Below are 27,966 nucleotides of genomic sequence, written 5' to 3'. Positions count from 1 at the left end.
ATTCAGCTAAACTACCAGCTTCGTTAAAAAAAATGTCAATAATTTCTTGGTAACAATATCATCATTGACAAGGAAACTTGTACCATTAGAAAGACATACATGCAAGTTACTTATGAACTACTACCTTTTGTCAGAGACCTTTAAGGTCCATATACATTTTATAGGGACCAAATTGATGAGTGAATATATACACTAGAAGATAAATGCTTGCTCCAGCAAGTTAGCTCGATCGAGGTCTGGTTTCAGTTTTGAGAAATTTGATACATTCTTGCTGCACCATCAACCCTCCATTGGCCGGATCGAAGCTGCACCTGTGGAAACTGATGGTGGACTCGACAGGAAAAGGAAGTAGCGCGTGAGGCCAACATATTAGGAGAGTTCAAGAATTTGTGTTCAACATGCTAAATTATCTTATATTATTTTTCACATATTTTACTAGTGGAGAATCAGGACATGGGTTGCAGAATAACAAATTTATGAAACTTGATAGGATTGCAGCGATTAGTGAATAAACAGTGCTCTTACCTTCCATCCATGCCGACGATAATGACAGAGTTCTGAGAACTGAAAGCTGCAATGAATTGAGTACATTCTGGCAAGTGTAACTGAGCAAATGACCATTCAGAGCTGAAATATTTAGGTAAAACCCCTGGAGAAGTTAACAAGCAATCAGTACAATAGATAAATACACGAAAATCAGACAAAGAATCACAATTTTGACCAAAATGGAAATGTGTTGTAAGAAATCAGGTAAGCTTGTTGGTAAAACTTAAGCTGGATATGTAGAAAGCTGACGGCAGAAAATTCAATCCTACTGGGGGTGCAGAGCATCAATAAAGGCAGTTGGACCAGCTGCCTCCATTGAAAAGTGTGGTTTGCCCTTAGTATGTAATCGTTAACCAAGGATTGTCTCCAGCCATGTGTAGGGTTGCCTCCATTGTATTATGTGCCCCCGTAGAATACATTTATTAAAAGTAAAGTTGTAGGAAAATATGCATTCTAGTTTGAAGATTTTTGGTTTGATTTTAATTAAATTAAATTAAGTAGGATTCTCATGATTATGTTAAGGTTTTAATTTGGTATGTTTTCTTGTAGATTTACAGACAGATTTGAAGTTTTGCATCCACATTCATTAACTTTCTAGTGAGCTAAACTATAAACGAAATTGAAAATTTCTATCACAGTTACGAGGGAAAAACACACATGCATACACCAAAATATATTACAGTTATGAGCTTCCAATCCCATGCATGCAATCACACTGTGGTGTGAAAGGAATACTTGGGCAATCATTAGAGTAACTAGATACGCGTGGGAAAACCACTTTTTTTGTAAAATCAAATCAATCTCAACATACCAATCAAGGCACTCTACCAAGTCAGTCAAGACTTAGCCACTCATATCAAAGAGTTTATTGAAAAAGAATGGGATTCAATTGCATTACCTTTCATGAAAGATAATGATGAGCCAGGATTAGCACCAGTACTTGGAGAAATTAGGGGTTCAAGGGAGTTTGAAGAATTCTGACTAAACAAACTCGTAGCAGCAGCGGAATCAATTGAACTGTCCTCACCCACCACCCGCACCCTGAGACTAAATAAGTGAACGGTACCTTTGTCACTCGAGACGGCCAACCATTGTACATTTGGGGATAAAGCAATACTGTATACATCTGCTTTGTCTACCCCCCTGCGTACCTGTAACAATCATTACAATGAAATAAGAAGCCTGTAAAAATGAAACATAGCACAAAAAATATTCCCATAATCGGAGCACCAGTATCCAGAAAATGAATAGACTCCATCCCTGATCTCACAAAAGAAAGGATGCTCCTTGATAATATGGTGTTTGAATATAAATTATTGGTAACCCCTGGGCCCACTCACAGATTACTTACACAAAATTATTGCACCAGACAAATGTCAAATGTAAAGTGAAACCCTTCTATATCATACTATCTTGAATTTTTCCTTCTCTCTGTTTAGCATATTTTCATTCAAACCAAAAAACACTGGCATGATTAGTGCTTCTACCTTGTAAGTGTGAAACATGTCATTGAGTATATTTCAGTTAAGATGTTTGCATTTATCTTGCACAGAATTCGTTCGCGTGAGTTAAAATGTTTCAGTCTATGACTCAGTTTATTCCATTTCCTTTTCGAAACACTTAAAAAATGTTTATTTTTGTTTTATTTCTAAATTAAGATACGCTATTCAACTCGTCTAAATTATATAACAGGAACGAGGAGTACAATCAGCCTATCAAACCATCAGTCATGCCTTCAAAACTGACAACTCAAAACCACATCCTTTTGCAACCTTAATGTTCGTATGATAAAAACATCCCACTTGATAGTGGATAGATAAATTGAACTGAAGTTTCTTAATGGAAATACCTTAGAACTTTCACAACAAACGTACTTCAATATTTGTTTAGCATATTGACAAAGACTTGTAAAAGCATAAAGAAGAGATCGCATTTCCACAAAGTTGTGAAAGTTTGTGAGTAGCAGTGGGAAGGGAATTGTTCCCACTTTTCTGTGTGTAGCAGCAAGGGGAAAACCGCTTAGAAAGGATTAAAACAAGAAGGAAAACACAAAGCCTAAATAACACAACACCGAGCTTGATCAACAGTATGTCTATTATTCTGACATGACATGAAAGAAAAATCCATAAAGAGAAACTCGGTTACAGAATTACATAGCTCTAAACTCTGCACATTTTCCACAAAAATTCAGTAACAATTCCTAGTTTGATCATGGAAATGTGTAACACAAAGGGTCGGTACTTATTGCACATGTTTTAATTACATCGTGTCATGCATCTACTGCCTTAACATACTCGAGAGATTCATAAAAACCTATTACCTCCTGTAATCGAGTTCCATCCATTGTGTTGAAAATTCTTATCAGAGTGCCTCTCATGCTTGCAGTGGCAAGAAGTAGCCCATCCATGGTCAAGGTCAGACAAGAAATCTTAGAATCATGAGCATCGATTAATTTTGTCATATTCAGACCAAAATGTTCTATCCGAATCTGTCCTCGTCGCAGACCTGGGCAAGCCAACACAGATGTATTAAGGTGATGTGACAGGCAGCAAATTCCCCGGGGATTTGCCAAGGTCTCTATTTGACGAAGAAGTTTCAGATCCATAAAATTATAAACATATATCTTGTGCTCAAGAACAATGACAACACGATCCCGTCTTAGTTTAACTGCACGAACCTCAGATCTGAAGGAAAATTCACAGATGCACAGGCTTTGATGATCATCCCATAAAATAACTTTATTTGGAGGGTATTGAGCATTGGCCTTACTACCAACAAGAGCTAAAATATTGCATTGAAACAACATTTCAACTATCTTAAATCCACCACTTTTTAGATCACGCCTGAAGGTTTCTTTGAAAGGATCACAATTGTATATACGAAAGCCATGACTCGTGCCAGCGGCAAAGCAACCATAATCCTGATTCCATGACACGGAATATAACTCTGTGTCATCATTGTCATGGAACTCCGAATCAGACTGGATAAGAGGGCCAGAAACCACGCTTATAGATGCATCATGACCGCCATATCCTGCAGGTGGAAATATCCCTCTAGATGTTGAAACAGAAGATGTCATGGTAGATGAGTGAACAGTCATCAGCACTACAGCAGCAAGAAGTGAATAAATATAAAAACTTAGTTGAAATAAATATACATTAAACACAAGAAATTTCAACTATAAGAGTTCGGTTAAGTGATCCACCACTTATAAATGACAAATCAGCAATGTGTGTTATTAATAATCAATTACTTGGACTCTATTTAATCAACATGGAAAATGTAAGCAAACTTCTTGATTGGTTCTCACTTCAGGATTGTAAGGCGTGAAAATTCACAAATTTTTCATTTCTTAATTAGTCAAAAAAGGAAAAATAAAATAAGTCTAGGCAACATTCAAAAAATGTAGAAGATCAATCTTCTGTAATTCAATAAAAGGCCACGGCTTCAATCCTGGCATGTTATTTAAGCAGCATGAACATTCACTTGTTTTTCCCATGCTATAAATACAAAGATTGTATTATTTAAGACAAACACGACTATAAAAGAACCAGAAAACACAAACAAGATCTCATATCCAGGAATTCATTTCATTTTTCCGTAAAATAAAAAAAAAAAAAAAAAAAAGATTGATAGATACAATCAGCTGATACACTATTCGAGATCAAAGTCACCGAAAATTAAACAATCACGATCGATAATTAAAATCAGAAAATGAATCAGATGATGACTTACGAAACTCAATCGCTGTAAAATTATGGTAACACGCCGGTATTCCATCATGATTTCACCATTATATTACGAAACCTGCATTGCCATTTATGATTTAAAAAAAACAACAAGAAGAAAATTGCTCTCCATTTTCAGTCAAAACCCCTAAATACTGACATCGATACGATTACCGCAGCACTGAGAACATGCAAATTTGCAGCGCTTCACCAGCGGTTGCTGGACTTAGCATATTTGCAACGACATTCGTGCAGTGAATGGGAAATTTAAAGTGAGAAAATGAGTGGGACACGAAAATCTGATGGTTGATAATGAACCTGATTTTGTTTTTTACATTTTTGTGGGGCCTACAATGGTTAAATAAAAAAAATAAAAGGAACTTTGATAGGACTAGGATTTTATATAACAGGTCTATTGTTAGACGGACTCACGAATTTTTATTTATCGATATTCACAATAAAAAATAACTCTTAACATAAAAAATAATATTTTTTCATGGATGACTCAATTAAGAAATTCGACCTATGAAATTGATCCGTGAGACCGTCTCACAAGAATTTTTATATTTTATATAACTCTACATTTTTGTGGGGTCTACAATGGTCAGAATAAAACGATCTTGGTACATCATCAAGAATCTGAAAAAAAATAAATAAGGTTATATAACTTGTAAATTCTATATTCATCAACTTCCAAAGCCAAATTGAACTATGAAAACCTTGTTGTGCCAAAAGATGAATATTCAGAATTCTAACGTGAACAATACTCCAATTTATAATTTATCAAAGAAATGAAACCAACTGATGTCATTGCTCTCACGTAACAAAATATTTACAATAGAAAAAACAAGCAGAAAAGAAATTACATTCAAATGGACTACTATCCAAATTTGTTCACTGGAATAATACAATACCAACGTAAAACTTGACATTTCAAAAAATATGTATATTCCGTTGATATAGAATAAAAAGAAAAAAAAAACAATATACACAGATGTGGAACTCCAATGGTCCTTTGATCCATCATAGTTCTCAAGTTTGGATCAAACCCGTTCGTCGAATGACAGAGATACAAGTATAAAGACAGCATATAGAGATATTTTTCAGTAAATATGCTTTCTTAGAAATTGTCAAAGATCGACCTCACAGATCTTGTTTTTGCAGAACACCTTAAATTCGACATGATGGGCTTCGAAAATGTTATTGTGGATTTCAGGATCACGTTAGGGGATTAAAACAACTGGAAGAGGAGAGTAGTTGATCCATCCCCGTATGAACGGAGATCAGCAGGTCGAACCAATGCCCTGCATAAAGGGCAAGTCCTTTCTCTTTCGAACCTGAAAGAAGAAACAGCACTGAGATAAATGCTGAGGAGGTCAGTTCTAACTAATTATTGAGGTATTCAAATCTACCCTTATTATTTCCCTTCACGAAGGTGGTCACTCAAAAAGTCTCTTGCTTTAACATATAACATAACGGGAAAACCTCTCTTGCAGTTTTTGAGGAAATAGCAAGGGAGGACTCCAAAACGACAAACACAACTAAGGAATGATTCTTGTGTCTGGCGGAAATTTTGATTGAAAGCAGATACACAAGCATGATTCCATAATTCACGACTGATTGGCTCATACATGCATATCGCCAGGTAACTAAGTAAAAACATAGTACAGTCATATGAAAATGAAAATATGAGTGAAACTGTTTATATCCAAAAAAAATAATATGAATCGAGCACTGGTGGGAAAACACTACCATTCTGAAACACAGTCTTCACAGAATATATGTTTGCATCGTAACAAAATTGGGGTGTGCATCTTCTCCTGGCATATAGCACATAAATCTCCTGTCGCATTAACCTGAGAATAATATTTTAATTTTCTGTTAGTATGCAACGGATTTTATATGCCAAATTCGATGCAAAGCTAATACTGTGGCACAACTTGGGTGTAATGGTAAAGTTAGTAACGACAACAAAAAAACTTCGGGGAACAACTCATCAACCTCTAGCCATGTCCACTCAACTCAGGAAAAATAAGCCAAGTAGATCTGATAAATTATAATTTTATCAGTTCATCGTATCAATATTAGAAATATGGAAAGGTACTTTATGAGACGTTGAGCAGATTGAGCTCATTTGTTCAGGAAATTAATTTGAAAATGTGGATAAAGAAGCACAAGTTTTATCATGGTTGTTTGGCACAAACACAGAGCCAGAAACTGAAGCTACCTAGCAAATTTAGGAGTAGACAAAACCATTTCAAAGCTATAATATTTTAGATTTTCATAAGTGAAAGTTAAAGAATGGATGAAAAATATTAGGCCACCAGAAATATCCACCTGCTCTGATGTGGCATAAGACCCATAATGAATGTCCTTCCTAGTTAACGCCTTCAAAGCAGTAACAAAGGACCGAACCTGCAGAGCAAGAAGATAGAAATAGAGCCAATGTCCTCTTAAGGTTTTTGTTTTCAAGATTAAAGGACCAGACATAATGGGAAGATATACCTTCTCAACAATAGATGTAAGCTTGAAAGTTAAATACAGCCCTGTAGTCAGTGATGAAAAAAGACTCCCATACTCTTTGTTTAAAAAGAATCTATACCATATAGGGGTTGGTAACAGGGCACGGTACAGAAGCAGCATGTACTCAACCAGAGTTAACAGCTGACCCTGAATGATCAATATACTGTCATTAGATTCCGGTTCAATTCAATTATACATTAAAAGATTGTATATTAGAAGGGTATCATCAACTCAGGGAAACTGTTACCTGTCTACGAAAATTGTGGCCTCTACCATCCTTATAATACATTAACAAAGCCAACTTGAGGACCATAGCTGTCTGGCACACCATTGCATCTGGAAGTAACAAAAGAAAGCAAACATAAGCCATATTTTCCAACATAATGAACTCAAAAAAAAAACCACCGAACCACATTAATGGAAAAAAATACCCGTCCAAAGAAAAGGTTAACGAATAAGGAGAACAAATGACTAAAAAAAGTCGTAACAAAAAAACAAGCGAAAATTCACACGCATTGCCAGATTCTCATATTACAGGCCTACAGCAGATATCTGGTGATTAGAAAAAAGCGAGAACGCATACTGTGTGTGTGTGTGATGACAAGGGTAAGCTTTTCAGGCTCCATAGAATGAAAAGGAATGTGAGTCTAACACATAGCATTAGTAGCTACAATACTCCATAATTTATCAGGAAGTGGCATCTTACAAGCTATATTCGTTATAGGATGACGATTCAAACTAAAACTTCTTTTAAGTCCACAGTAAGTAGAGTGATCATTAAGGGACTCAATTCCTAAAAAGTTTTTCAGGAAAAGAAAAACAAAATTCATTTCCTAGTTGAAAAAAGAACAAGAAGAAAAAGGATGAGGTGAAAAACCATACCGTTTACCAGGATAATAAATATTGCATGCCAAAAAGGCGGGGTGCCTTTTGGAGGAATCATAAGTAATGAATAGTAAAGAACATCCATTCGATACCACCAGTAGATTCCAAAAACATGAAGCAAGAATACAAGGGAATAACCAGCAAGGACAGAAATCTTCCTCTCTCTCTGCAAAACCCAGCGTCAGTAAATTCTTCAGATTTGCATTCCAATCATCTTCTAAATTGGAGCAATGAACTAAAAACTTAGGGTATTTTTTGTTTTGTTTTGAGCGTTTCCCAAGATTTGATTTGAGAAAAAAAGTGAGTTTTTTGAAAAATGTATTTGGGAATTAAATAAATGTTTAGTTATGTTTTTAGGGAAAAAATTTACTCCGGCGGTCAAATCATGCAAGCCTTTATGAGGTGATTGATTTTTTAGTATTATGGAGAACTTAAAAATTGAAAAACATATCGTATTGTGCTACAATATAATACAATAATAGGTAATGATTGTGCTTTAGCTTTGAAATAGGTTTTTAGAAAATGAACTAAAAATAAGATAGTAGTGTTTTGGTTATCAAAGATTGGAAAATAGTTTCTGAAGAAAAACTAAACATAGTCTAAATTTTTATAACAAGGATTAATTCCTCAGAAAACAAAAATCACACCTTTAGTGCGGTTTGCTTCCGAAGAATGTCATTGGACTTGTACAAGACAGCAGTGATCCAGATAATACCAAAAAATCCTGATTGAACATACTTTGAAAAGTCAAGAATTGAACAAAAATTGTCTAAAGCGGTTTACATGTAGGTTTTAGAGACTTGAGAACAGATAACACCAGCTGTGAAATATCAATGGTATCACCAGTGTCATTTGACTCATTGCATAAAGAAATAATTGTTCTGTCGAGTACCAGAAGGGTATTTTAGGAGCCATAAAGAAAAGAGTATGATCACAAGGGACGGTATTAAAAACCCATTCAATTTCAGTCAAGTTGGAGATAATGCCTGACTTCCAATCGCTATTGATAAGACAGCAATAATCAGATGAACAGAAAAAGGTTTTCAAATACCACAAAATAACAACAGCAGCACATAGAATTGCCAAAACAGGATAAAAGTATTAGTTTTCACGGAGTGGAATTCACATTTGGTGTTTTCTAACCACGATCACTGAAGATTCAAAAATATAATTAATGTAACAGATTTCCCACATCATCCCAAAATAAAAAGTATGCTATCATTTGAATTACATCTTTAGTTGAGAGACGTCAAATCCACAGATATAATAAAATGCAAACCAAAAAGGCCGACTAGCACAAAGAAGATGTCACATCAGTAAATTAGAGCGTAAAAAATCCACAGCACGGATAAACTGAATTTTTTTCAAATGAGCAGAAGATATGAGTCGATGGCAGTAGCTCGCTCCACATCCTACAGTTACATATATCCACTTTCACAATACTCGAGGTTGAAAGTCATATTTGGTTAATATTACTCATCTATCTGCAGGTCCCTAATATTCAGGGAAAACAAGATAAGATGCAATACTGATCGATCTAAATAAGCTTAATACCTGCATCAAATACAAACCATTTGCAATTGACGTTGCAACAAACAGCAAACAATTTCCAGACAATTGTGAACAACTTTCCAAAGCCTATGACAAGACAAGCTTACCATAATTCACTGTAAGGTAATGCTTAAAATCATTTAAAATTAACATCTTTCTATAACATTTCCCAAAATATCTTTCACCCCAGGATAAAGAAGATAAACAAGCCATTCCAAAAAAGATATGTTCAATAAGAAATTGCTCTGCCGTCGAATGTTGAGATTCACAAGAAGACTCGATATAGCTCTTCGTCTCCTCAACAAAGTTTCTAGCTCCTGAAGTTCAGAGCAAGTGGTGTAAATGAGTCAAGCTCTGATAGAGCTTTCAAAATTTTAAAGGCTCGTGCCCAGGCTCATGATATTTTAGGTCAAGCTTGGGCCGCTCGTTGAGCTAGTTTTAGCCACAATTCAAATTCGAATACAAATACTACACTACATTATGAAAAAGTATTGGATCAATTTTTTATTGCAAGAAATTTTGACTTTGAAAATGACATTTATTAGTTTTGTACTTCATATGTATTAAAAGTATGAATAAAAAATAGTAACGAAAAGCTCTTGAGTGCTCAAAAAATTTCGAAAAAATATATACCAATTCGAGCTCGAACTCGAATCAAATGCCTATCGAGTAGGCTCAGCCAATCTTCCAATCCTTTTAGCATCTCCGGGCAACAGTAAACACATGAGTAGCCAGACAAAAAACACTAAAGTTCAAGAATACAGCTCATCTGAGAACATTAAAACACAAGGAAAATTGAAAATTTACCACAATGAATCCAATTATAATTCATTCATATAAAATCATCCATCAAACAGCACAAACAAACTAAAATACAAGCGAATCCCAATACAACGATTACCTTGAAAGTGTTGCCGGATGAAAACCACCAACAAAAGCAAAGAAAAGGGAAGAATCTGCTCAACCCACCTCGCCACCTGCTGTATGTCATATCTCTGATAAGCTGATGCCTCCCTATTCTGGTTATTATTGTTGTTATCATCACCATTACTATTACCCCCATTCCCATTAACCCCCTCGCGAGGAACCATAGACTCATCCGCACTCAATCCCACCCCCGACTCCTCCCCATTTTCACCACTATTTACAACCCCAACCCTATCTTGCTCACCAATTATCCGAATCGAAACTTCCCCGCGACTATTACTATTGTTGACAGTACCATCGACATCACCATCACCATCAATCGAACCAGAATTGTTCGGGCCCTGAATATTTCCAACACTCAGGTCATTGACCTCGCCAGACATAAGAGGACGCGCCTCCGAGTAAGGGTCATCGGGTCGGACTCTTAAAACCCCTGAATATTCCAGGAGCGATGAAATTGGAGACTGTAAGAGGCGGATAAAACGGAATCGAGGAGTTCTTGAGCTTCCTCCGTTGACACTCGATGATGAAATCGACGTTGAAGTATCCAAACTCGAAGCATCAAAATTTGATGTCTCCATATAGAAAAATTCTTGAAGATCAATCAAAAATTGACAATTTCTTGGAAAATTTTGGGTTGTCCCATTGAGAAATTTATCAGTTACGTAAATGCTTAAGAAATTTTCACAGAAGAAAAGTCAGACGAGCCAAGGATTAAACAGTGAGGTTTACCATTATTATCTTTTTAACAAATAGAACACGTTTTCCCGACCGTACATACTACACTAATTAATATACGATTATATTATTATATTAAATATTATTATATTAAATTTTATAATAATTTTAATTCGTAAATTATTTAAAAATGTTGATGAATTAAATTCTATAACTTTAATATGTAACATAAGTACTTCTCAAAATAATTTTTGAATGAATTCAGTCGATAGTTTAAAATTATTTAAATTAGTATTTGTGATATACCAAGTTATTTTATGTAGTTAATTATTAAAAATTTAAAAAGTATTTGTGTTTAAAAATTTATTAAAATTATTGATATAATATAATGAGTATATTTATATTTTAAATATTATTATAAAAAATATTATATAAAAATTGTTTATATCATCTTAAATAATACTTAAATTAGGATAACGATATTATATTGTTAAATTAGGCAAAAACTTGTGTGATACGGTCTCATGGGTCGTATTTGTGAGACGGATCTCTTATTTAGGTCATCCATGAAAAAATATTACTTTTTATGCTAAGAGTATTACTTTTTATTGTGAATATGGGTAGGGTTGACACATCTCACAGATTAAGATCCGTAAGACGGTCTCACATGAGACCCACTCGTTAAATTAACTTATTTATCTTGGATGAGTGAAACTATTTATCTAAAAAATCATATATTCTTTTGTCTATTAAATTTTTAAACAATAAATAAATATTTTTCAAAAATTAAATTTTTCGTTAGATTAATAAATTTTGATTAAAATTTAAATTATTTTTTAAAGTGTTTAAAAAATATTTATATTGAAATCTAATTAAGATACACAACAACAACGACAATAATAATAATAATAATAATAATAATTTATGAATAATCAATATATCAAAATTCACGACGACACTTTTTTAAAAGTTGAAAAATGTAATATTATATAAAAATATTTAATATAATATAGGTCAATGATGACTGAATAAATAAAAGTAACACAAAACTCAAAACTATAACTGAAATAAATCAAATAATATAACTCATGTAGACACTTAAATGTAGTTTATATTTTCAAATGATATAAAATTCAAATTTGAATTTTAAAAATTAAATTTAAAAACCTTCACATTTACTTTCTATTTGTTTTCGAATATTTAATATGATAAGTGAATACATTAATTACAACAAATATTTTTCACAAAAATTTTTGTGAGACGGTCTCACGGATCAATTTCGTGAGTCATATTTCTTATTTGAGACATCAATGAAAAAGTATTATTTTTTATGCTAAGAGTATTACTTTTTATTGTGAATATCGGTAGTGTTGATTCGTCTTACAATTAAAGATTCGTGAAAAACAGAGTTTTTGTGATATTTGGAAATTTTTTGTCAAAAAATTGCTAAAAAAATATTGGGTAGGTCTCTTGGTGACCAAGAGACCTACCCAATATTTTTTTAGCAATTTTTTGACAAAAAATTTCCAAATATCACAAAAACTCTGTTTTTATATAGATATGTATAGATTATAACTGCATATATTTAAATTATATATGTGATATGTTTGCTTATGTATGATATTTTTGAAAATATTAGTTATGGTTTGATTTAATTATTAATTTTACATATAAAATTATGGATAAATACCTGGTAATTAAAAAATGGTACAATCATAAATCCAATTTGGTCCCAAATCGCAATTGAGCGGAAAATGGAGGGCGAGAATGATTATTAATGTTTTATTCTTCATGTTTTAGTTTATTTCGTGTAGATATTTATTTTATGATTTATAAGTATTGGTATTTTTACAGTTTGGACCTTATCTTAGATTTATATTTATATTCAAATGGTATTTTTTATATGAGACGTAATTTTCAAAAATAATTTAAGTTACACTGTATACTCAAATACTTGAACGAACCGCGCTCTTTCATATACGTCAAGAGTCCATTGATGAAAAAGGACAGGGAAAGCTTGAACCCAGTTCCTATATTGATGACTATGAACGTGATTGAAATTTACGACGAGTTATATATTTGTGTATTGATAAAATCATTCATTTTTTCTTGAGATAGATGGTTTTCAGGGAAAAAATCAATCAACTATCATGTGTTTAATATTGGGTTTAGACTTTCAATCTTGTCATCAACAGTTGACTTTAATTAGTCAATTTGTAAATTTATAGCATCAGTAATATATAATTTGACCAAAACTTTTGAAATTGGAAATAAATATTTATAGCTTATTCTAATTAATTCAGATTTGAAAAATATGCAATTATAAATGATAATAAGATATTTGATTATGATATGAATATTCGATCCTCTGATGTGTATGAGGATGAAGATGAAATTAAATATAATAAATGAAGATGATAACGAAAGATACAGCACCATAACTAAACACGACTCGTTATCATCCTTAATTCTGATATCATAAATTATATATTATTACTTTTTTCGTTGTTTCCATAAATACAAATGCCCATCTATAATAATTACAGAATAGCCCACACCACATTAGATTCGTTTGGACTTTGGAGAACGACCATCGAGCTTGCCAAATACACTATTTCTCAACATGCTGGCAAACCCGGCCCGCCATGGATTGGCATTTGGCTCGTAATCCACTTGAGCTGCTTTGTGTAAGTCCGTCTTTAAATAAGTTGGAAATATGTCAATAATCCATTTGATGGGTCGGATCAACCCGACGAACCGAACTCGAATTGATAGCTTTAATTTTTTTGTGTACATATTACATGGTGATTTTAAATGAATTAAGAAAATATCTTTTTTTTCCCCTTTCCACTAAAAACATGTAGAGAAATTTGTTTTTGCGTCAAAAGCTGGAGACCCACACCTCTATTTTCTCATATTTCTTGCTATTTTGACATCCCGTTGGTCTTAATAATTCTCAAACCCTATACAAGCTTTTAAGAATGAGTGAGTATCTTGTGAGACGATCTTATGAATCTTTATCTGTGAGACAGGTCAACCATACCGATATTCACAATAAAAAGTAATACTTTTAGCATAAAAAGTAATATTTTTTTTCATAGATGACCCAAATAAGAGACCATCTCACAAAATAAGACCCGTGAGACTGTCTCACACAATTTTTTGTCTTTAAGAATATGGCATATTAATTTATTTTNCCGTCTCACAAAATAAGACCCGTGAGACCGTTTCACACAATTTTTTGTCTTTAAGAATATGGCATATTAATTTATTTTGATTTCTCAAACAATGTCCCCAATATACAAACATCGACAAAAAATTCGGAAAATTCGAAGAGTTGATTTACCTAATTTCACTAATTTGAAGTAGTAGTTTCCACCTTAAAATATACAGATTTGGAAATTATCAAAACAAATTGTAAGGATATTTGTCAATTCGAATTTCAAGCCTCTTTCACATTTAAATCGAAAGTGTGTCTCTTGTGATAAGGTCTCATATATATTTATTTTTATAACGGTTAACCCTACTCATATTTGCAAAATGAGTAACTCAAATATAATACCTGTCTCACAAAATTGACATGTAAAACCGTTTCACATAAATTTTTGTAGAGTAGGTCTCTTGTGAGACGATATCACAAAATCCTTATATTTTTTTATAATGGACTCCACGAACAGTTTAAGTTTATATATTTGAACTTAATTGGTTCAAATATTTTAATTTAATTTCAAATATTTTAATTGAATTAAATTACTTTAATCATAAAATTATTATAACTGTTTTAATGTTCATGATTTTTTTTGTTGTTGGTAGTGGAACTTATTGATGTTTTTTTGAAATGTATAAATATCCGGGCTTAACGGAGTCAACTCGTAAATCGCATCAAGCAAACATTGTGTGGTCGTTGACTCGATCAAAATAATGTTGGCAGGAGGAATGAATTTGATATATTTCATAAAAAAATCTTATTCTTATTTATTATAAATCTTATTCTTATTTATTGTCTTCTAAGAAAAAAATACATCAACATACACAATTTTAATAATATTTTTCTATGCACATGTATCTATATATAAGATATTTTGTTTTTTAACTTTGATAAATTATTTAATTGAAAAAATGAATTTCTCAAATTCATTGAGGTTCACTGCCTTGGGTTATTATACTCTATATAAATGGTCTTGTAGACTTCGTAAGAAGCGGTTTGATTAATTTTCTTCCAGCAAGTCAATCGATCATACTCCGAGTTTTTGATATCCGTGAATCTAATCTAATCCTGTTGGAAAATTTCAGGCAGAAACAAAAGAGAAAGAAAATGGAGAAATCTTCGTCATCAAGATTTGCTTTCAGGTATTTTCATCACATTGAATCGAAGTCCGCTCCTGGAAATCCCACTACCTGTGGTATTTCCAATTTCATCACAAAAAACCCTAAAATAATTCAGAACCATGCTTTTTCTACATGGTCATCAAATTCTCACAGACTCGATATTTCATCGGCACCCAATGTTTCGAAATTGTACGGGAATCTGGACCCATATGTCAGATTTTTGCTGAACAGAAGTAATTTGGGGTCTAGGTACTTTTCATCTAAGAATTATGAGACAGGCTCTAAAAAAATTGCGGGAAAAATGAGAAACCCTGGGGCAACTGTTACGAAGGCGTTTAGCGCTACAGGGAGGCGGGGAGGCTTCAACTGGAGGCATTTTGGAAGAGAAATTATTTGCTGAAACTGGGTGCTAGTGGGCTGGTGGTGTGCATTTTGCTGTGGAGGGTCTTGTTTGGGATTGCTAATATGTTTATTGGGTTTTCAAAAGGCATGGCTAAGTATGGATTTCTAGCTCTTTCATCGGCTATTGTGGCATTCACGGTGAGCTCTGATCTCGGGTTTCCAATGTTTGTAGGCATTGTCCAACCTTACTTTATGTTGCAATTTAGTGCTGGAATTGATTAATTATTCCATTGATGATGAAGGAATAACTTTTATAGTGTTCATAATCTAATGACGTGTTTTTATGGTTTCGCTATAGTAGATTCGGAAGAATATGACTTCAACTGTGTAGTGGCATATACGTTTATTTGCTTCCTTGTGTTGAACCTGTATATACATTACACCTCTTCGGCGACCATAGCATGATGACAAATTAGTATACAGACAGGGCCACAATCACTTTTATTCGTCTGCTGCGTTACAGTGAAGGCTCAACATCAAATGATTTGAATTGGACACCAGACAATTGACATATTAAAGGAGCAGAGAGAAGATACTTTGCAGATGGCTTAAAATTATGAATTGAACTTCTCTTATCTGGGAAAAAATGTTTGCGCCGACTTTCTTAATCTTGCATGCAGTGCTTTTTGCGTTTAGCTCATGACATTTTAATTGGCCCCAACCTTGAGATGTCTGCTCTAATGGATCCGTTAGGCCTGTAGCTCCTTGTTTTGAGCTGCAGTTTCTGCTGATTTTGTCGTTAATACATCTTTTTGTGTCTGTGTCTATTTTTTCCCTTCCCATTTCCACTGCTTACTTGACTGGTTGATGGAGTGAATTGTGTGATGTGTTAAATGGGGAGTTGGGGATGGCGCAAGTAATTCTCAGGGGAAAGAAATAAGGTAGTGGTTTATAAATTACCCCAGGTATTTTGGATAAAACTGAGGGACAGGAAATGGAATGATTTTTTGACATAATAATTTTTTATATGATACATTGGTATCCATGCGCTAAACCCATCTGGCACATGTTTTCTTTCTGCTCAATGAACACTAATGAACACTGAAATGGAAAATTTCCATTCTCCATCTTTCCTTTTTTCCATTACATGCAATTTAGACCATGCTTTATAACATTAGTTGTACATCATGACTAACAATGATAACTTTATGTTTTTGTCATGTCAAGGGCTTGTATGTTCGTGCAAGATTCACGATTAATCCAGATACAGTTTACAGAATGGCAACGAGGAGATTAAATACATCCGCTGGAATCCTTGAGGTCATGGGCGCCCCACTCACTGGAACCGATTTGCGAGCCTTTGTGATGTCGGGTGGCGGTATAACACTGAAGAGTTTCCAGCCAAGCTTAAGGAGCAAAAGATGTTTTCTTATTTTCCCTATACATGGTTCAGAGAGGAAAGGCGTAGTTAGTGTTGAAGTCAAGAAGAAAAAAGGCCAGGTTTTCTTCAACTCACTTTTTTCACTCTTAAATAATTTGTTTATGTAATGAAATGGAAGGTGTTGGTTGATTTGAGTAAATAAAGAAAAATACCCCCCCGCCCCTTCCATTTTGCTGTGACATATGTTTGAAAATTATCGTGCAATTTACTCGTAGTCCACAGGTTTTACCATTCTGTTCCGGTCTTGTGAATTTAATATGCACATCTATGTCCAAATAAATCGCAAACTTCGTTGTGTTTATGTACATTCAAATCAAATGGGTGTGCTTTTCTAATTTACTTTCAAATGCCTCCAAGCATCAGACTTGCATCAATTCTCAATTAGTAGAGTTTTTAGAGTTGACTTCCGTTGGGTTATATACAAACTCCTACAATAATTTCTATTGCTACCTATTGGCAGTATGATATGAAGTTACTGGCAGTGGATATTCCCATGACAAGCGGACCTGATCAACAGCTGTTCTTGATCGGGGATGAAGAAGAGTATCGGATTGGTGGCGGTTTGATTTCTGAACTACGAGATCCTGTTGTCAGAGCTATGGCAGCAACTAAGGAGTTTGAAGATCGTGATGAAATGGAGGAAGAGGAGGATGCTGCAAGGGAACTTCAAGAAGCAGAAAGAAAACGGGAAGAGAATGAAAAGCTGGAAAGAAATGAGACTCAGTAGCTAACTAGCTATTTTACAGTTTTTCACATCCGTTTTGATCCGTTATTTTACCTTTCATTCTGGAGTTATTTTGTAGAGCTTGTATCTTAGCCTAACAAAAAAGTGCTTGTCGTATATAGTGCAGATAATATTTGTGCAGCAAAGCCAATCGTAGAGTTCGTCACTATGTCCTAAGGGTATTAACATTATATTGGCTCGAAATGGATTATTCGTCACTTTCATTCAGATTCAGGATTGAACACGAGTCGAGCTGGTTTGCAAATTTTTCCAGTATATTTTATTATCATTTGGTTTGGCTTTGAAATGAATGCAGGCAAGTTTGGGTATATTTGAAGCTGAGTTTGAGTTTAAATGATTTTGTTTGATAATTTGGGAAAGGAGAAGAATAACGTATTTGGTAACTAAATTAAATCACCTCACAAGTTTGATTTTGAACTTTAATTTGAGGTAAATTCAACTTAATTTGAACTTTTCGACCCAGATTCAAAATTTAATTTGAGAGAGATCAAGTTGGCTTGTACTTGGAATCTGAATTTGAAAGCGATAAAAACAAATTGGAAGACACTTTATACATGTAGCAGAAAATAATCCGTCGATTCACTTGCAAGAATTTGAGAACATTCACATAAATTTCCAAACATGCAGCTGCGATTTGAGTTATAAAGAAATAGTAAGATCAAACATCTAAGACCGAAGATATTATCATAACTTCTATAACAAATCCTTTTTTATCCTATATAGCAGGTAAAAAAATGAACCAAGGGAGATTGGAGACCAGAATGAATGGTGCAAACAAGCCCCTAAAGCGCTTATTCGATTCCTGTATTTCTACTGGCTACATCAAAACTTCCAGCGCTTATTGCAGTTTACGCATGTTACAAATGTGGTCATGGGCTCGTCAGCACTCCGAGTTTGCAACTGATAGTAAGTAGTCTCCTTCTTCTTACATCTACTGCAAGTAAACTCGTTAGTGCTCGCCTTCGGAGGCCCTCCAAGCTCACTGTTAAACAATGCTTTTTCTTTGATTTTGTCATTCTGAATCTGCCTTTCATCACTGGCCATTTCCTCTGCTGTCAAATCAGGAACGGCACAAGGCTCAATATCCCCAAGCAAGAGTTTTCTACGGAAATCTGGGTTGTTGGGATCCTTGATGTTGAAAATAATGGATCTGTATTTGAACTTTTGGCCACCATTCGATTTGCCCCATTTCTCGAACATTGCGCTCTCGACTAAAACAGCGACTCGGAAAGGGTCACAGATATTTGCTTGTTCTCTTAAATCATCGTCCACCTCACTATACACTTTGCACAGTGCTTCTGCAATAATTTCTCGGATTTTGTCTCGCAATGAATCTTTGCAGTAAACAAGAGAAGTTAGTTTTGGCGGTCCAATAGGATCCGATGCCGATACTCGCAATTCAAAACTCGCCTTCTCTTTAACTTTCATGTTAACCTGTCTGTGTTCTCCAGGTTCATTCTTTGTTGTCGTCACAACGTCAGTTTTCTCACTTTTAAGGATAGTTGATGTTTCTGACTTTAAGAGGTGCACATTCTTAGCTGTGGATTTTTGCTCAGTCTTAATGGAGTTTGTCCTCTGAAATTTCTTGTGCTCATTAGTGTCCGAACTTGAGGCAGGTTCAGTACCAACAGTATCGCCGTTGCTAGTACTCCCATTCTTCTTTTTCATTGTTTCCTCGACAATTATGCTCTTCCACATCTCAACCACATCAGAAGCCAAGACCCTGATCTTGTCACTTTTATGCTTTGTCAGTTGGCGGAGACGTTTCCCTACCTGAAATGTAAGTGTTTAAATGAAATTAAACAATCGGCAGTACAAAAATGACAGCTAAAAAAGATAATATAAAAAATGGAAAGTTAAATCTTAATCAGGATGTCCAAAAATAATGTTCTACTTATAAATAGTATATATAAAAGTTATTCTGACCATAAGAATGCTAAGTTCACCAATTAAACTTAACCATTAAAACTCTCAAAATTTTCACATTCAACATGTCAATCTCATCTTTTAGTTTTACCACAATTTTTCTCTATCACCATTGGCAGCCTGCAATTAGGGATAATTTTCCATGTAATTTCATTTGTCTTTTCTAAATGAAAAGGCCTATAAGTTACATTGATTTGAATTGAGGGATATATACCATAATCAATAATATTATCGTTTCTCCTAAAGGTGAGGAATAGAACAGAAATTAGAGAAAAGAAAAGTAGAAAAATAGGAAGAGAGACGATAATATTATTCATCAAGGTACCTCCTTCACTCTAAATAAGATGGTCAATTTACAGGCTTTCTACATTGAGAAAAAACATGAAAATACATAGATCTTATTCCTGCTCATCAAATCATCAAAAGAAATCATTTAGATTGTTTGTATCTCTAGTCTCTACACATAAAATAGTTCTGATTTTTTTCCCTAATGCCCCACATCATACTATTTTGGTGATGTGGGGCATCAGGGAAAAAAATCATAACTATTGTTACCCGATAAAAGATGGTATGATACTATGATAGAAATCATTCTCTCTTTCCTATCATACCATCTTTCGTCATTTCACCAAGTTTATTTTAAGGCTCCGGATCTTAATAACAGCTGTGCTGGAGAATCTCTCGAAGCCGAAGAGCTACAAATCTTGGCGATATGGCAAATGTTACCCGATTGCAGATTTTTCTGCTCACTCCAGTTTCCCCTTTCTGTTAACCAGTTTATCTTGTGCATAATCTCAACATTTACACTTCCAAAAGATCAAACAGAGTGAAGAAAGGTTAAATTCTCAAATAATGATGAATATTAATTAGTAGCACTTGAATATTCCTACAGAGCCAGATGAAGAGTGAAGCCGAAATCAAGATGTGGAGCTAACTGGTGATAGCACGGGGTGAAATTTGATAGAGGTCGTGGGGTTTGCAATTGATTGGTCCACTTCAAAGGAGAGAATGAGGCAGAACTGATGAGAAAAAAAGAGGAAATTTTGATTTATCTTACATATTAAAGCATGAGAGACGGTGTGGTATACAAGTAATTTTTTCACAAATGGCGAAGAATGGACTATGGAGGGTCTATACCAAGTAAGGAGGCTGGCTTTGTATAATCAGCCCATCTAAAAGTTTCTGCTATTAACACAACACACGTGGTATCAAATCCTAAATACTCAACATATGATGTAACCGAGGGCGTTGATCAAAAGCCTAATTGCTAACAAACAAGGCTGACAGACATAAGAATTACATCCACATTCGGGAATATGGGAATATGTTTCCATCTAGTTAATAATACAAAAAAACGTATATAGTCAACACAGCATACTTGACAAATCCACACCATGAAAAGATTCAATTAGCCATCACATTCACTCCATGCCGAATAAAGCTACTCAACTCCAAAATTTAAGTTACAGTTAGCAAAACTGTTATCTCGTATATACAACGGTAGACAGCAATTAATCAACAAGATAAAAGGAGAGAAAAAGGGAAATAAATCAAGATAAGCGGAAACTTAAAACACCTGTGTGGAAACAAGGACTTGATAATTGACAGGGAATTTCTTGAGCTGCTTTAAAGCTCCAATGCACCGATCTTCTTCCCCTGGCGAGTTATCAGCCACATCTGCGGCTCTCTTCACCACCTCAAAAAGTTCAGTCAGCTCCGTCTCCATTATTTCTCACGCTGTAACAAACACGCCAAACAATATAAACAAGATTAAAAGACATTCTTCCATGTAGAAGCAAGAAAATACAAAATACTGATTCAAAATAAAACATAATTCTGAAATTCCCATATACGAATCCAGGAACCCCACATCATAAAAACCATATCACGTGAGAAGACTACGATTCCAATTCGACTCATATGAATTAAGGTAAATATGGATGAGTAAATTAACACCCATTTCAAAACTTTTTCAAATTAAAATCTGTTGACCTCGAGCCTAATGGAAATCAACATTAATCATGCAAACCGAATTCAACAAAAGATCTCTCGTTTCGATAAATAGTCAGTTTATAAATATAGGAAAAGAACTCACACTTTGAGAAAATAGATGATCAAATGCAGCTTCGGCCTGGCTCCCGAAGACACTGAAACCCTAGAGACTGCAGTCCGCCAATTAATTTTTATATTTTTACAACCCATTAGTTTTTTATTTTATGTAATTAATTATTAATATTAGTAAGTAGAATATTATTATATTAAAAACATTTATATTATTAGAGATATAATATTTCAATGAGAATAATAATATTATAACATTAATTTAGTTTTTTACTTGATTAGATAAAATTGTTATTAATAAAAAATATAAAAATATATCTAAAATTATATATTATTTTGTTTATCAAATTTTTAAAAAATAAATATATATTTTGGAAAAGTCAACATATTTTTATTCATCAAACGAATAATACAATTAATTTACGGACAATCAATATATCAAAATTCACGATGACACTCTTTGAAAAAGTTGAAAAACGTATATAATATGATAGGGATTAATGATATTAAATAAATAAAAGTATCAAACAAGTCAATACCTTAACGGAATCAAACAAAATGATATAATCAATGTAGACATCTATAGGTAATTTATATTTTCAATAGACATCACATTAAAATATGATTTTTTTAAAAAGACCTCATATTTAATTACGTATTTATTTCTTATTTTTTTTGTCAAATATTTAATGTGATAGATGAATATATTCATACTAATAAATAACAAAAACATCGTGTGTGTGTGCGTATATATATAAATTTTTTATATGTTGTCCACCAACCATGCTCACATTTGTGTCCATCAATTATGTGACACTTACGTATCAGATGTGATGAATCATATCAAAAATATATATCCAATAGATGCACGTTACCTCATTAATGGACAAAAATATTGGCACAGTTAGTGGACAACAGAACAAAACTATGTAAATAGATATTGTTGATTATAATATTATTAAACATTTAATAATACTTATTATTATTATTATTATTATTATTATTATACACATTGAACAATTAGTCAATATAATTAAAAATATATCGAAGGATTAAATGCTGGTTCATTGCATATAGAAGTTGGGGATAAATTGATGCGATTAATTAATGATTAAAAAAAAAGGGCTATGTGCACATTGCAATTTGCATGTAGTTGAAGATGGCACAATAATTGTCGTCGAAAAAAACAAAAACAAAAAAGATGACAAAATATTAATGGTGTAATTAGTATTTAGTATTAATTCGAATGTTAAGTGAATGCCGTTATTTAATTTGACATTTGGACATATTCTGTTGTATGTTGACCAAACAAAATAATTTGTTTGGACAAAGTTATTCAGATTAAAAATTATTGTTGTCTATACAATTTTTATTGATGATGTGATCATTTAAGGTACAATTTGAGGTTATTTAAATATAAAATTATTGTACTTTCTTTAATATTTAATTGTTACCCTCATTTAATTGTTAAAAGTAGGTCTCTTGTGAGACGGTCTCACGAATCTTTATGTGTAGACGAGTAAACCCTACCGATATTCACAATAAAAAAATAATATTTTTTCATGGATGACCCAAATAAGAGATTCGTCTCACCAAATACGACCCGTGAAACCGTCTCACACAAATTTTTGTCGATTGTTAATTAATCTACAAGACTTGATAAACTACCAATTAACTTATAATATTGGATTTTCGCAAAATTTAATTCCGTACAAAAAAACCACAAATAATTATAAATTTATGTATAGCTTGATACACGAGATAAAAGATGGATTGATAAATAATCTTCCTTATCCCACGTTTGGTATCTTTTTAGAAAGTATCGTGTGCTCGTGATAAATAGTTTTATACAAAGATAATGTATCCCTTTTATGACATGTGACAATTTTAATCTAATCATAAAAAACACCACAAATGACTTAATTGCCCTCAATATATAAAAATCATAAATCATATCGTTCTCTCATTTCACCGTCCCATCAAATAAATATTTTTATTTTATTTTTATATATTATATAATTTGATAATTATATAAATGAATTCGAGATAATTATATAAATGATTTTTATAAATCTCAATAAAATTATTAGTATCACTCGATTAACCTTAAAAATTGATATTTGACTTGACTCACAAAATCAAGGGCACAATTATCATATTATATAATATATAAAATTAGGTAAAAATAAATAAATCATGAAAGCATTGTCGACGCATGAACAAATAAGAAATATGAATTCAAACAACAACTTTGAAATTGTAAAATTTATTATGATAAGGTTAATTTTGTCTTCACAATCAAATATATAAATTTAATCACTCTTATTAAAATCATATCAAACATTAAATATAATATCCTACATCTTATATATTCTTAACTTATCATTATATTATATATCACATGTTTATCCTATCATGTGTACCGAACTATGCCTTAAAGATTTGACATTGTACTAAGATGTATATGACATTGAAGAGTTATGGAAAATCCACAAACACACTCATGTTCACATCATCTAAACTATTCTTTCGTTCTAAATATATATGTTTGTTCGATTTTTCACATATATTAAAAAAAATTATAAAAAAATTTCATAATTTGTTTTTATTTTATTCATTAAATATATGATTGCACACTTTTTGATATATTATTAATATAAGTATATCTGAAAAAAAAAATTCTTACTAAACGGAAAATTTTGATTATATATTTGAAATAATCGAAAAAAATGAAACTAGTTAATGGGAGCCTAGGAGAATTAAATTTAGAGACATTAGTAAAAATAAATAATCTCCAAGTTACAAAAAGATAATTGGAAAAATGAAGCATTATTGATCGCGTCATCAGATGACACAAGCGTGATGACGACACAACACTTGGCCCTATCCAACAGCTGGAATTTCCATTTATTTGCCCTCTTTTCCGGACAATATTATTAATAGTTCCTTCCATAAAAAAATTANATCTCATCTCAAAAAGCAGAATGGAAAACTCTGGTGAAAATTTCAATGCAGTGAAGAAAAGATTGGTGGAAGAGCTAATAAAAGGCAGAGAAAGTGCATTCCAACTCCAAACCCTTCTGCATAAGCTCGCTCAAGATTCAGGTCAAGAACAGCTCGCCATGAAAATCTTGACATCTTTGACTGAGGGTCTCTCAATGGTCACTTTAGGCACAGCCTCCTCAGCCCAGATCGCCTCCGTTGACTGTGCTGGAAGTGGCGCCGCCGCCGGAGGAGATGGGGGTGAGAGGAAGAAGAAGAAGACGGGGGTCAAAGATCGGAGGGGCTGCTACAAAAGAAAGTGAGATTTCTATCAATAATACTTCTGATATAGATTACATGATTTTTATTTGTGCCGATTGATTATATTATTTTTTTTAATTTTTTAGCATTATGTATGATAATAACTAGGACGAATCATAGAAAAAGAACAACTTAGGAATAATCATAAATTCAAAAAAAAAAAAAAAACTAGAACATGAGACTAGTCAAGATTATTTTTTTTCCTTGCGCAAAGTTGCTAGAATATTGATGATGAAGAACAAATTAACTCAACATATACTCAAATATTTTAACTATTTACAGTAGTTTACTAGGTAGCTAGGGAGAGTTCAAATCAATTAATTAATCTAATAGGACAATACACGTACACTTACAATGTTGATTGTGTTGGCAATTAGTTGTACTGCTACTTGATGGACAATAAAGCAAACAAAAAAGGATGCTTCTGCGCAGATATGAACTTTTGGATATCTGATTGGGGTAGTACTAACCTAATATCTGATGCACGAATCCTTTCAATTATCATCTTTATATGATTTATTTGCAATACATCATTAAACACAAAAATAGGAATCATTGTACTAGAAAGTTGATTAGTATATATTTTAAAAAACGTGTAATATGTGTGTGTCGTCTTGTTTGGGGTTTATCTTTGCTGCCTTTATTTTTCTTGGGAAAAGTATCTCTTCATATTCGTTGAATATGGTAATTTCCAGACTTGGAATATATATGGTACATGGAGATAAGGTTTTCTGGAGCCAAATTCAGAAACTCAATTGATTGCTTATTAATTTATTGACTTTGTTTAGTGGATGACTGGATGTGAATTATGTTCAATGTTGACTACTTAACTATGACTTTCAAAATCACAAAAAAATAAAAGAATGAAAGAAACTAACACTAAAATTAAAAATAATATAATATAGTTTGTTAATTGATATGATTTATCCATTGCAATTTTTAATTCACGAGCTGAAATTGTATCTGCTAAATTTCTTTCATCGAATCTTTGTTTTTTCAACATTGAACTCTGCAGAAGAACCTCAGATTCATGGACAGAGATATCTCCAACAACAGATGATGGCCGTGTATGGAGAAAATATGGTCAGAAAGTTATATTAAACTGTGAATATCCGAGGTAATGGTTTGAACATTCCACTTTCTCATATATAATAATCAACCCTCTTTAGTTTTTACAGATTAATTAAAATATTCAAATAGTACTACGTAGTACATCGATTTATTGGTATTTAATACATAGGGAGGAAAAAGTTTGAACTTAATAGAACTTGAGTGGTGGTAAACAAAATAATACATAAATATTATGAAATCTATATATGTGATAAATATTAAAATTGATAGAGAAATCAGAAATGGGACTAAATTATGGGATATTCATGGGAAAAAAATTCAAAAAATGAAGGTTTTTACATGCATCTGACTGATTTTCTTTATGATTTGGAGAGAGGCATTGAATAAAAATGAATCGCTTTTCCAACGCACCAAAATATATATGTGCATGTGTGAACAAATATAACACAAAATCCTGGAATTGAATCTGTTTATGTTGAACATGCAGATTGTATTATAGGTGCACACACAAGAATCAAGGATGCAAAGCCACAAAACAAGTTCAGAAAATCAAAGAGGAACCACTTCTGTACCAAACCACTTACTTCAGTCATCACACCTGCACAGCAACACCGACTGAACTAGCACAAGAACTCATCCTTGAATCAGACCCTGCCGACTCAAATCTACTCAGTTTTGGACCAAATAATCACCTCTATAGTTCCCCAAACCCTGTGAAGATTTCTTCCTCCGAGGAAGACAAACATATGGTTTGTTTCCCTCATTCAATATCATCGGACCCGTGGCCGGGAATCGTCGAGCCAGAATCGATTGAATCTAAGCAGGCATGGTCTCCAAGAATATTGGTCTCTTATGATGACATAGAAGAAGCGGTTTCGGGCTGTATTCGTGTACATCGATGACTGGTTCGCAGCATGGGCTCGATACGGAGGTTAATCAACTAGTGATATAGACTTCTTTCAGATATAAACTAGAGTACTGGTATTATTATATGTATCTTTTCATACAGAATATGATATTTGTTGTGCATGTGTTGCATAAATTAAAAGACTTGTATACCATAAATGGTAAATGGCTTTTCTCGTCTAATAAATTCATGCTTAGTTATAATTTTCACCATTAATGGATCGTATTTTTGGCCAAGATCGAATGCCAAGCGTGGTTAATAGACCCTTCTGTTTGTTTTTTTATTTGGCGATAATTAAGGTTAATTTTTTTTGTTACAGTAAATTTATATTTTAGGATTTTAGTCTACTAATAGTTTTTCAATTTTTGGTTTCGTACATTATCTTTTCATCATAGGCTATTTTGGTCAATTTTTTACCGGGATGGTCAATTTTCGTCAAAATAAAATAACTAGACTTGAATATTAAGTGGAATCCTAGTGGAAATGTATATGAAATAAATCAAGAAATCTCAAATTTTTTTAACCACATCAGCTTCCGCCACTGACTAGTCCACATTTTCTTTCGAAAATTGACCAAAATAGTCAACTATGAAAAGACAACATACCTATATCAAAAACTGAAAGTGTTAATTAGATTGAGACTTAGATATAACACAACCCCAAAAAGTAGCTCAAGTGGAAGGATTGTCCAAATCCATATATATAACTTTCAGAGACTTTATCCAACTGATGTGGGACATTTAACACACCCTCTCACGCTCAAGAATGAACATATGAAGCGTGAAGTTTATAAGACATTATCGGGTTGCTCATATGACAGTCCGACAATAACGGTGGGCCTGGAACGTACAATATTAGTCCAGTCCGCCGGTAACTCTGAGTCGACGATGTTCAAATTTATAATTAAAAAAAAACATAAAAACGTACATATAGAGATACGTATTATAAAAAATATCAGTTCAAAAGCCCAGCAAAAGGATTTGAAGTGAATTAAATAACATGT

At 33.1% G+C, this 27,966-nt stretch overlaps 5 protein-coding genes across 7 annotated transcripts; 2 read left to right on the top strand and 3 right to left on the bottom strand.

The window, feature by feature from the left end:
• Positions 1-69: 69 nt before the first annotated feature.
• Positions 70-3,646, bottom strand: LOC140977052 (autophagy-related protein 18d-like). Its single transcript, XM_073441586.1, has 4 exons — positions 2,867-3,646; positions 1,445-1,697; positions 526-649; positions 70-320 (listed from the first exon to the last, which is right to left on the bottom strand). Exons 1-4 carry the CDS (start codon positions 3,644-3,646, stop codon positions 221-223), a joined length of 1,257 nt encoding a protein of 418 aa, XP_073297687.1. The 3' UTR covers positions 70-220.
• Positions 3,647-5,063: 1,417 nt separating this feature from the next.
• Positions 5,064-10,888, bottom strand: LOC140977051 (uncharacterized). 2 transcript variants are annotated; one of them, XM_073441584.1, is made up of 9 exons: positions 10,135-10,888; positions 8,330-8,406; positions 7,680-7,848; positions 7,045-7,133; positions 6,780-6,944; positions 6,612-6,689; positions 6,027-6,130; positions 5,687-5,923; positions 5,064-5,611 (listed from the first exon to the last, which is right to left on the bottom strand). In XM_073441584.1, exons 1-8 carry the CDS (start codon positions 10,739-10,741, stop codon positions 5,692-5,694), a joined length of 1,521 nt encoding a protein of 506 aa, XP_073297685.1. In that variant the 5' UTR covers positions 10,742-10,888; the 3' UTR covers positions 5,064-5,611; positions 5,687-5,691. The 2 variants fall into 2 exon arrangements, with proteins under 2 accessions (XP_073297685.1, XP_073297686.1); XM_073441585.1 differs by lacking the exon at positions 5,687-5,923.
• Positions 10,889-15,021: 4,133 nt separating this feature from the next.
• Positions 15,022-17,975, top strand: LOC140977050 (uncharacterized). The gene is made up of 3 exons (XM_073441583.1): positions 15,022-15,707; positions 16,737-17,009; positions 17,411-17,975. The coding sequence occupies exons 1-3, from the start codon at positions 15,633-15,635 to the stop codon at positions 17,675-17,677; spliced, it is 615 nt and encodes a 204-aa protein (XP_073297684.1). The 5' UTR covers positions 15,022-15,632; the 3' UTR covers positions 17,678-17,975.
• Positions 17,976-18,252: 277 nt separating this feature from the next.
• Positions 18,253-21,815, bottom strand: LOC140977049 (transcription elongation factor TFIIS-like). 2 transcript variants are annotated; one of them, XM_073441582.1, is made up of 3 exons: positions 21,717-21,815; positions 21,198-21,358; positions 18,253-19,468 (listed from the first exon to the last, which is right to left on the bottom strand). In XM_073441582.1, exons 2-3 carry the CDS (start codon positions 21,345-21,347, stop codon positions 18,518-18,520), a joined length of 1,101 nt encoding a protein of 366 aa, XP_073297683.1. In that variant the 5' UTR covers positions 21,348-21,358; positions 21,717-21,815; the 3' UTR covers positions 18,253-18,517. The 2 variants fall into 2 exon arrangements, with proteins under 2 accessions (XP_073297683.1, XP_073297682.1); XM_073441581.1 differs by lacking the exon at positions 21,717-21,815 and having other exon boundaries at positions 21,198-21,699.
• A 2,833-nt stretch (positions 21,816-24,648) lies between these two features.
• On the top strand, positions 24,649-27,161 carry LOC140977579 (WRKY DNA-binding transcription factor 70-like). The gene is made up of 3 exons (XM_073442335.1): positions 24,649-24,983; positions 26,001-26,102; positions 26,544-27,161. The coding sequence occupies exons 1-3, from the start codon at positions 24,667-24,669 to the stop codon at positions 26,956-26,958; spliced, it is 834 nt and encodes a 277-aa protein (XP_073298436.1). The 5' UTR covers positions 24,649-24,666; the 3' UTR covers positions 26,959-27,161.
• The last annotated feature ends 805 nt before the right edge of the window (positions 27,162-27,966 follow it).

Source organism: Primulina huaijiensis, chromosome 5 (genome assembly GCF_012295235.1).
Source record: "Primulina huaijiensis isolate GDHJ02 chromosome 5, ASM1229523v2, whole genome shotgun sequence".
In the NCBI taxonomy this organism is placed as follows: Eukaryota; Viridiplantae; Streptophyta; class Magnoliopsida; order Lamiales; family Gesneriaceae; genus Primulina; species Primulina huaijiensis.
The sequence above is the reverse complement of the archived record's forward strand: the minus strand, read 5'-3'. Positions and strand labels throughout refer to the sequence as shown.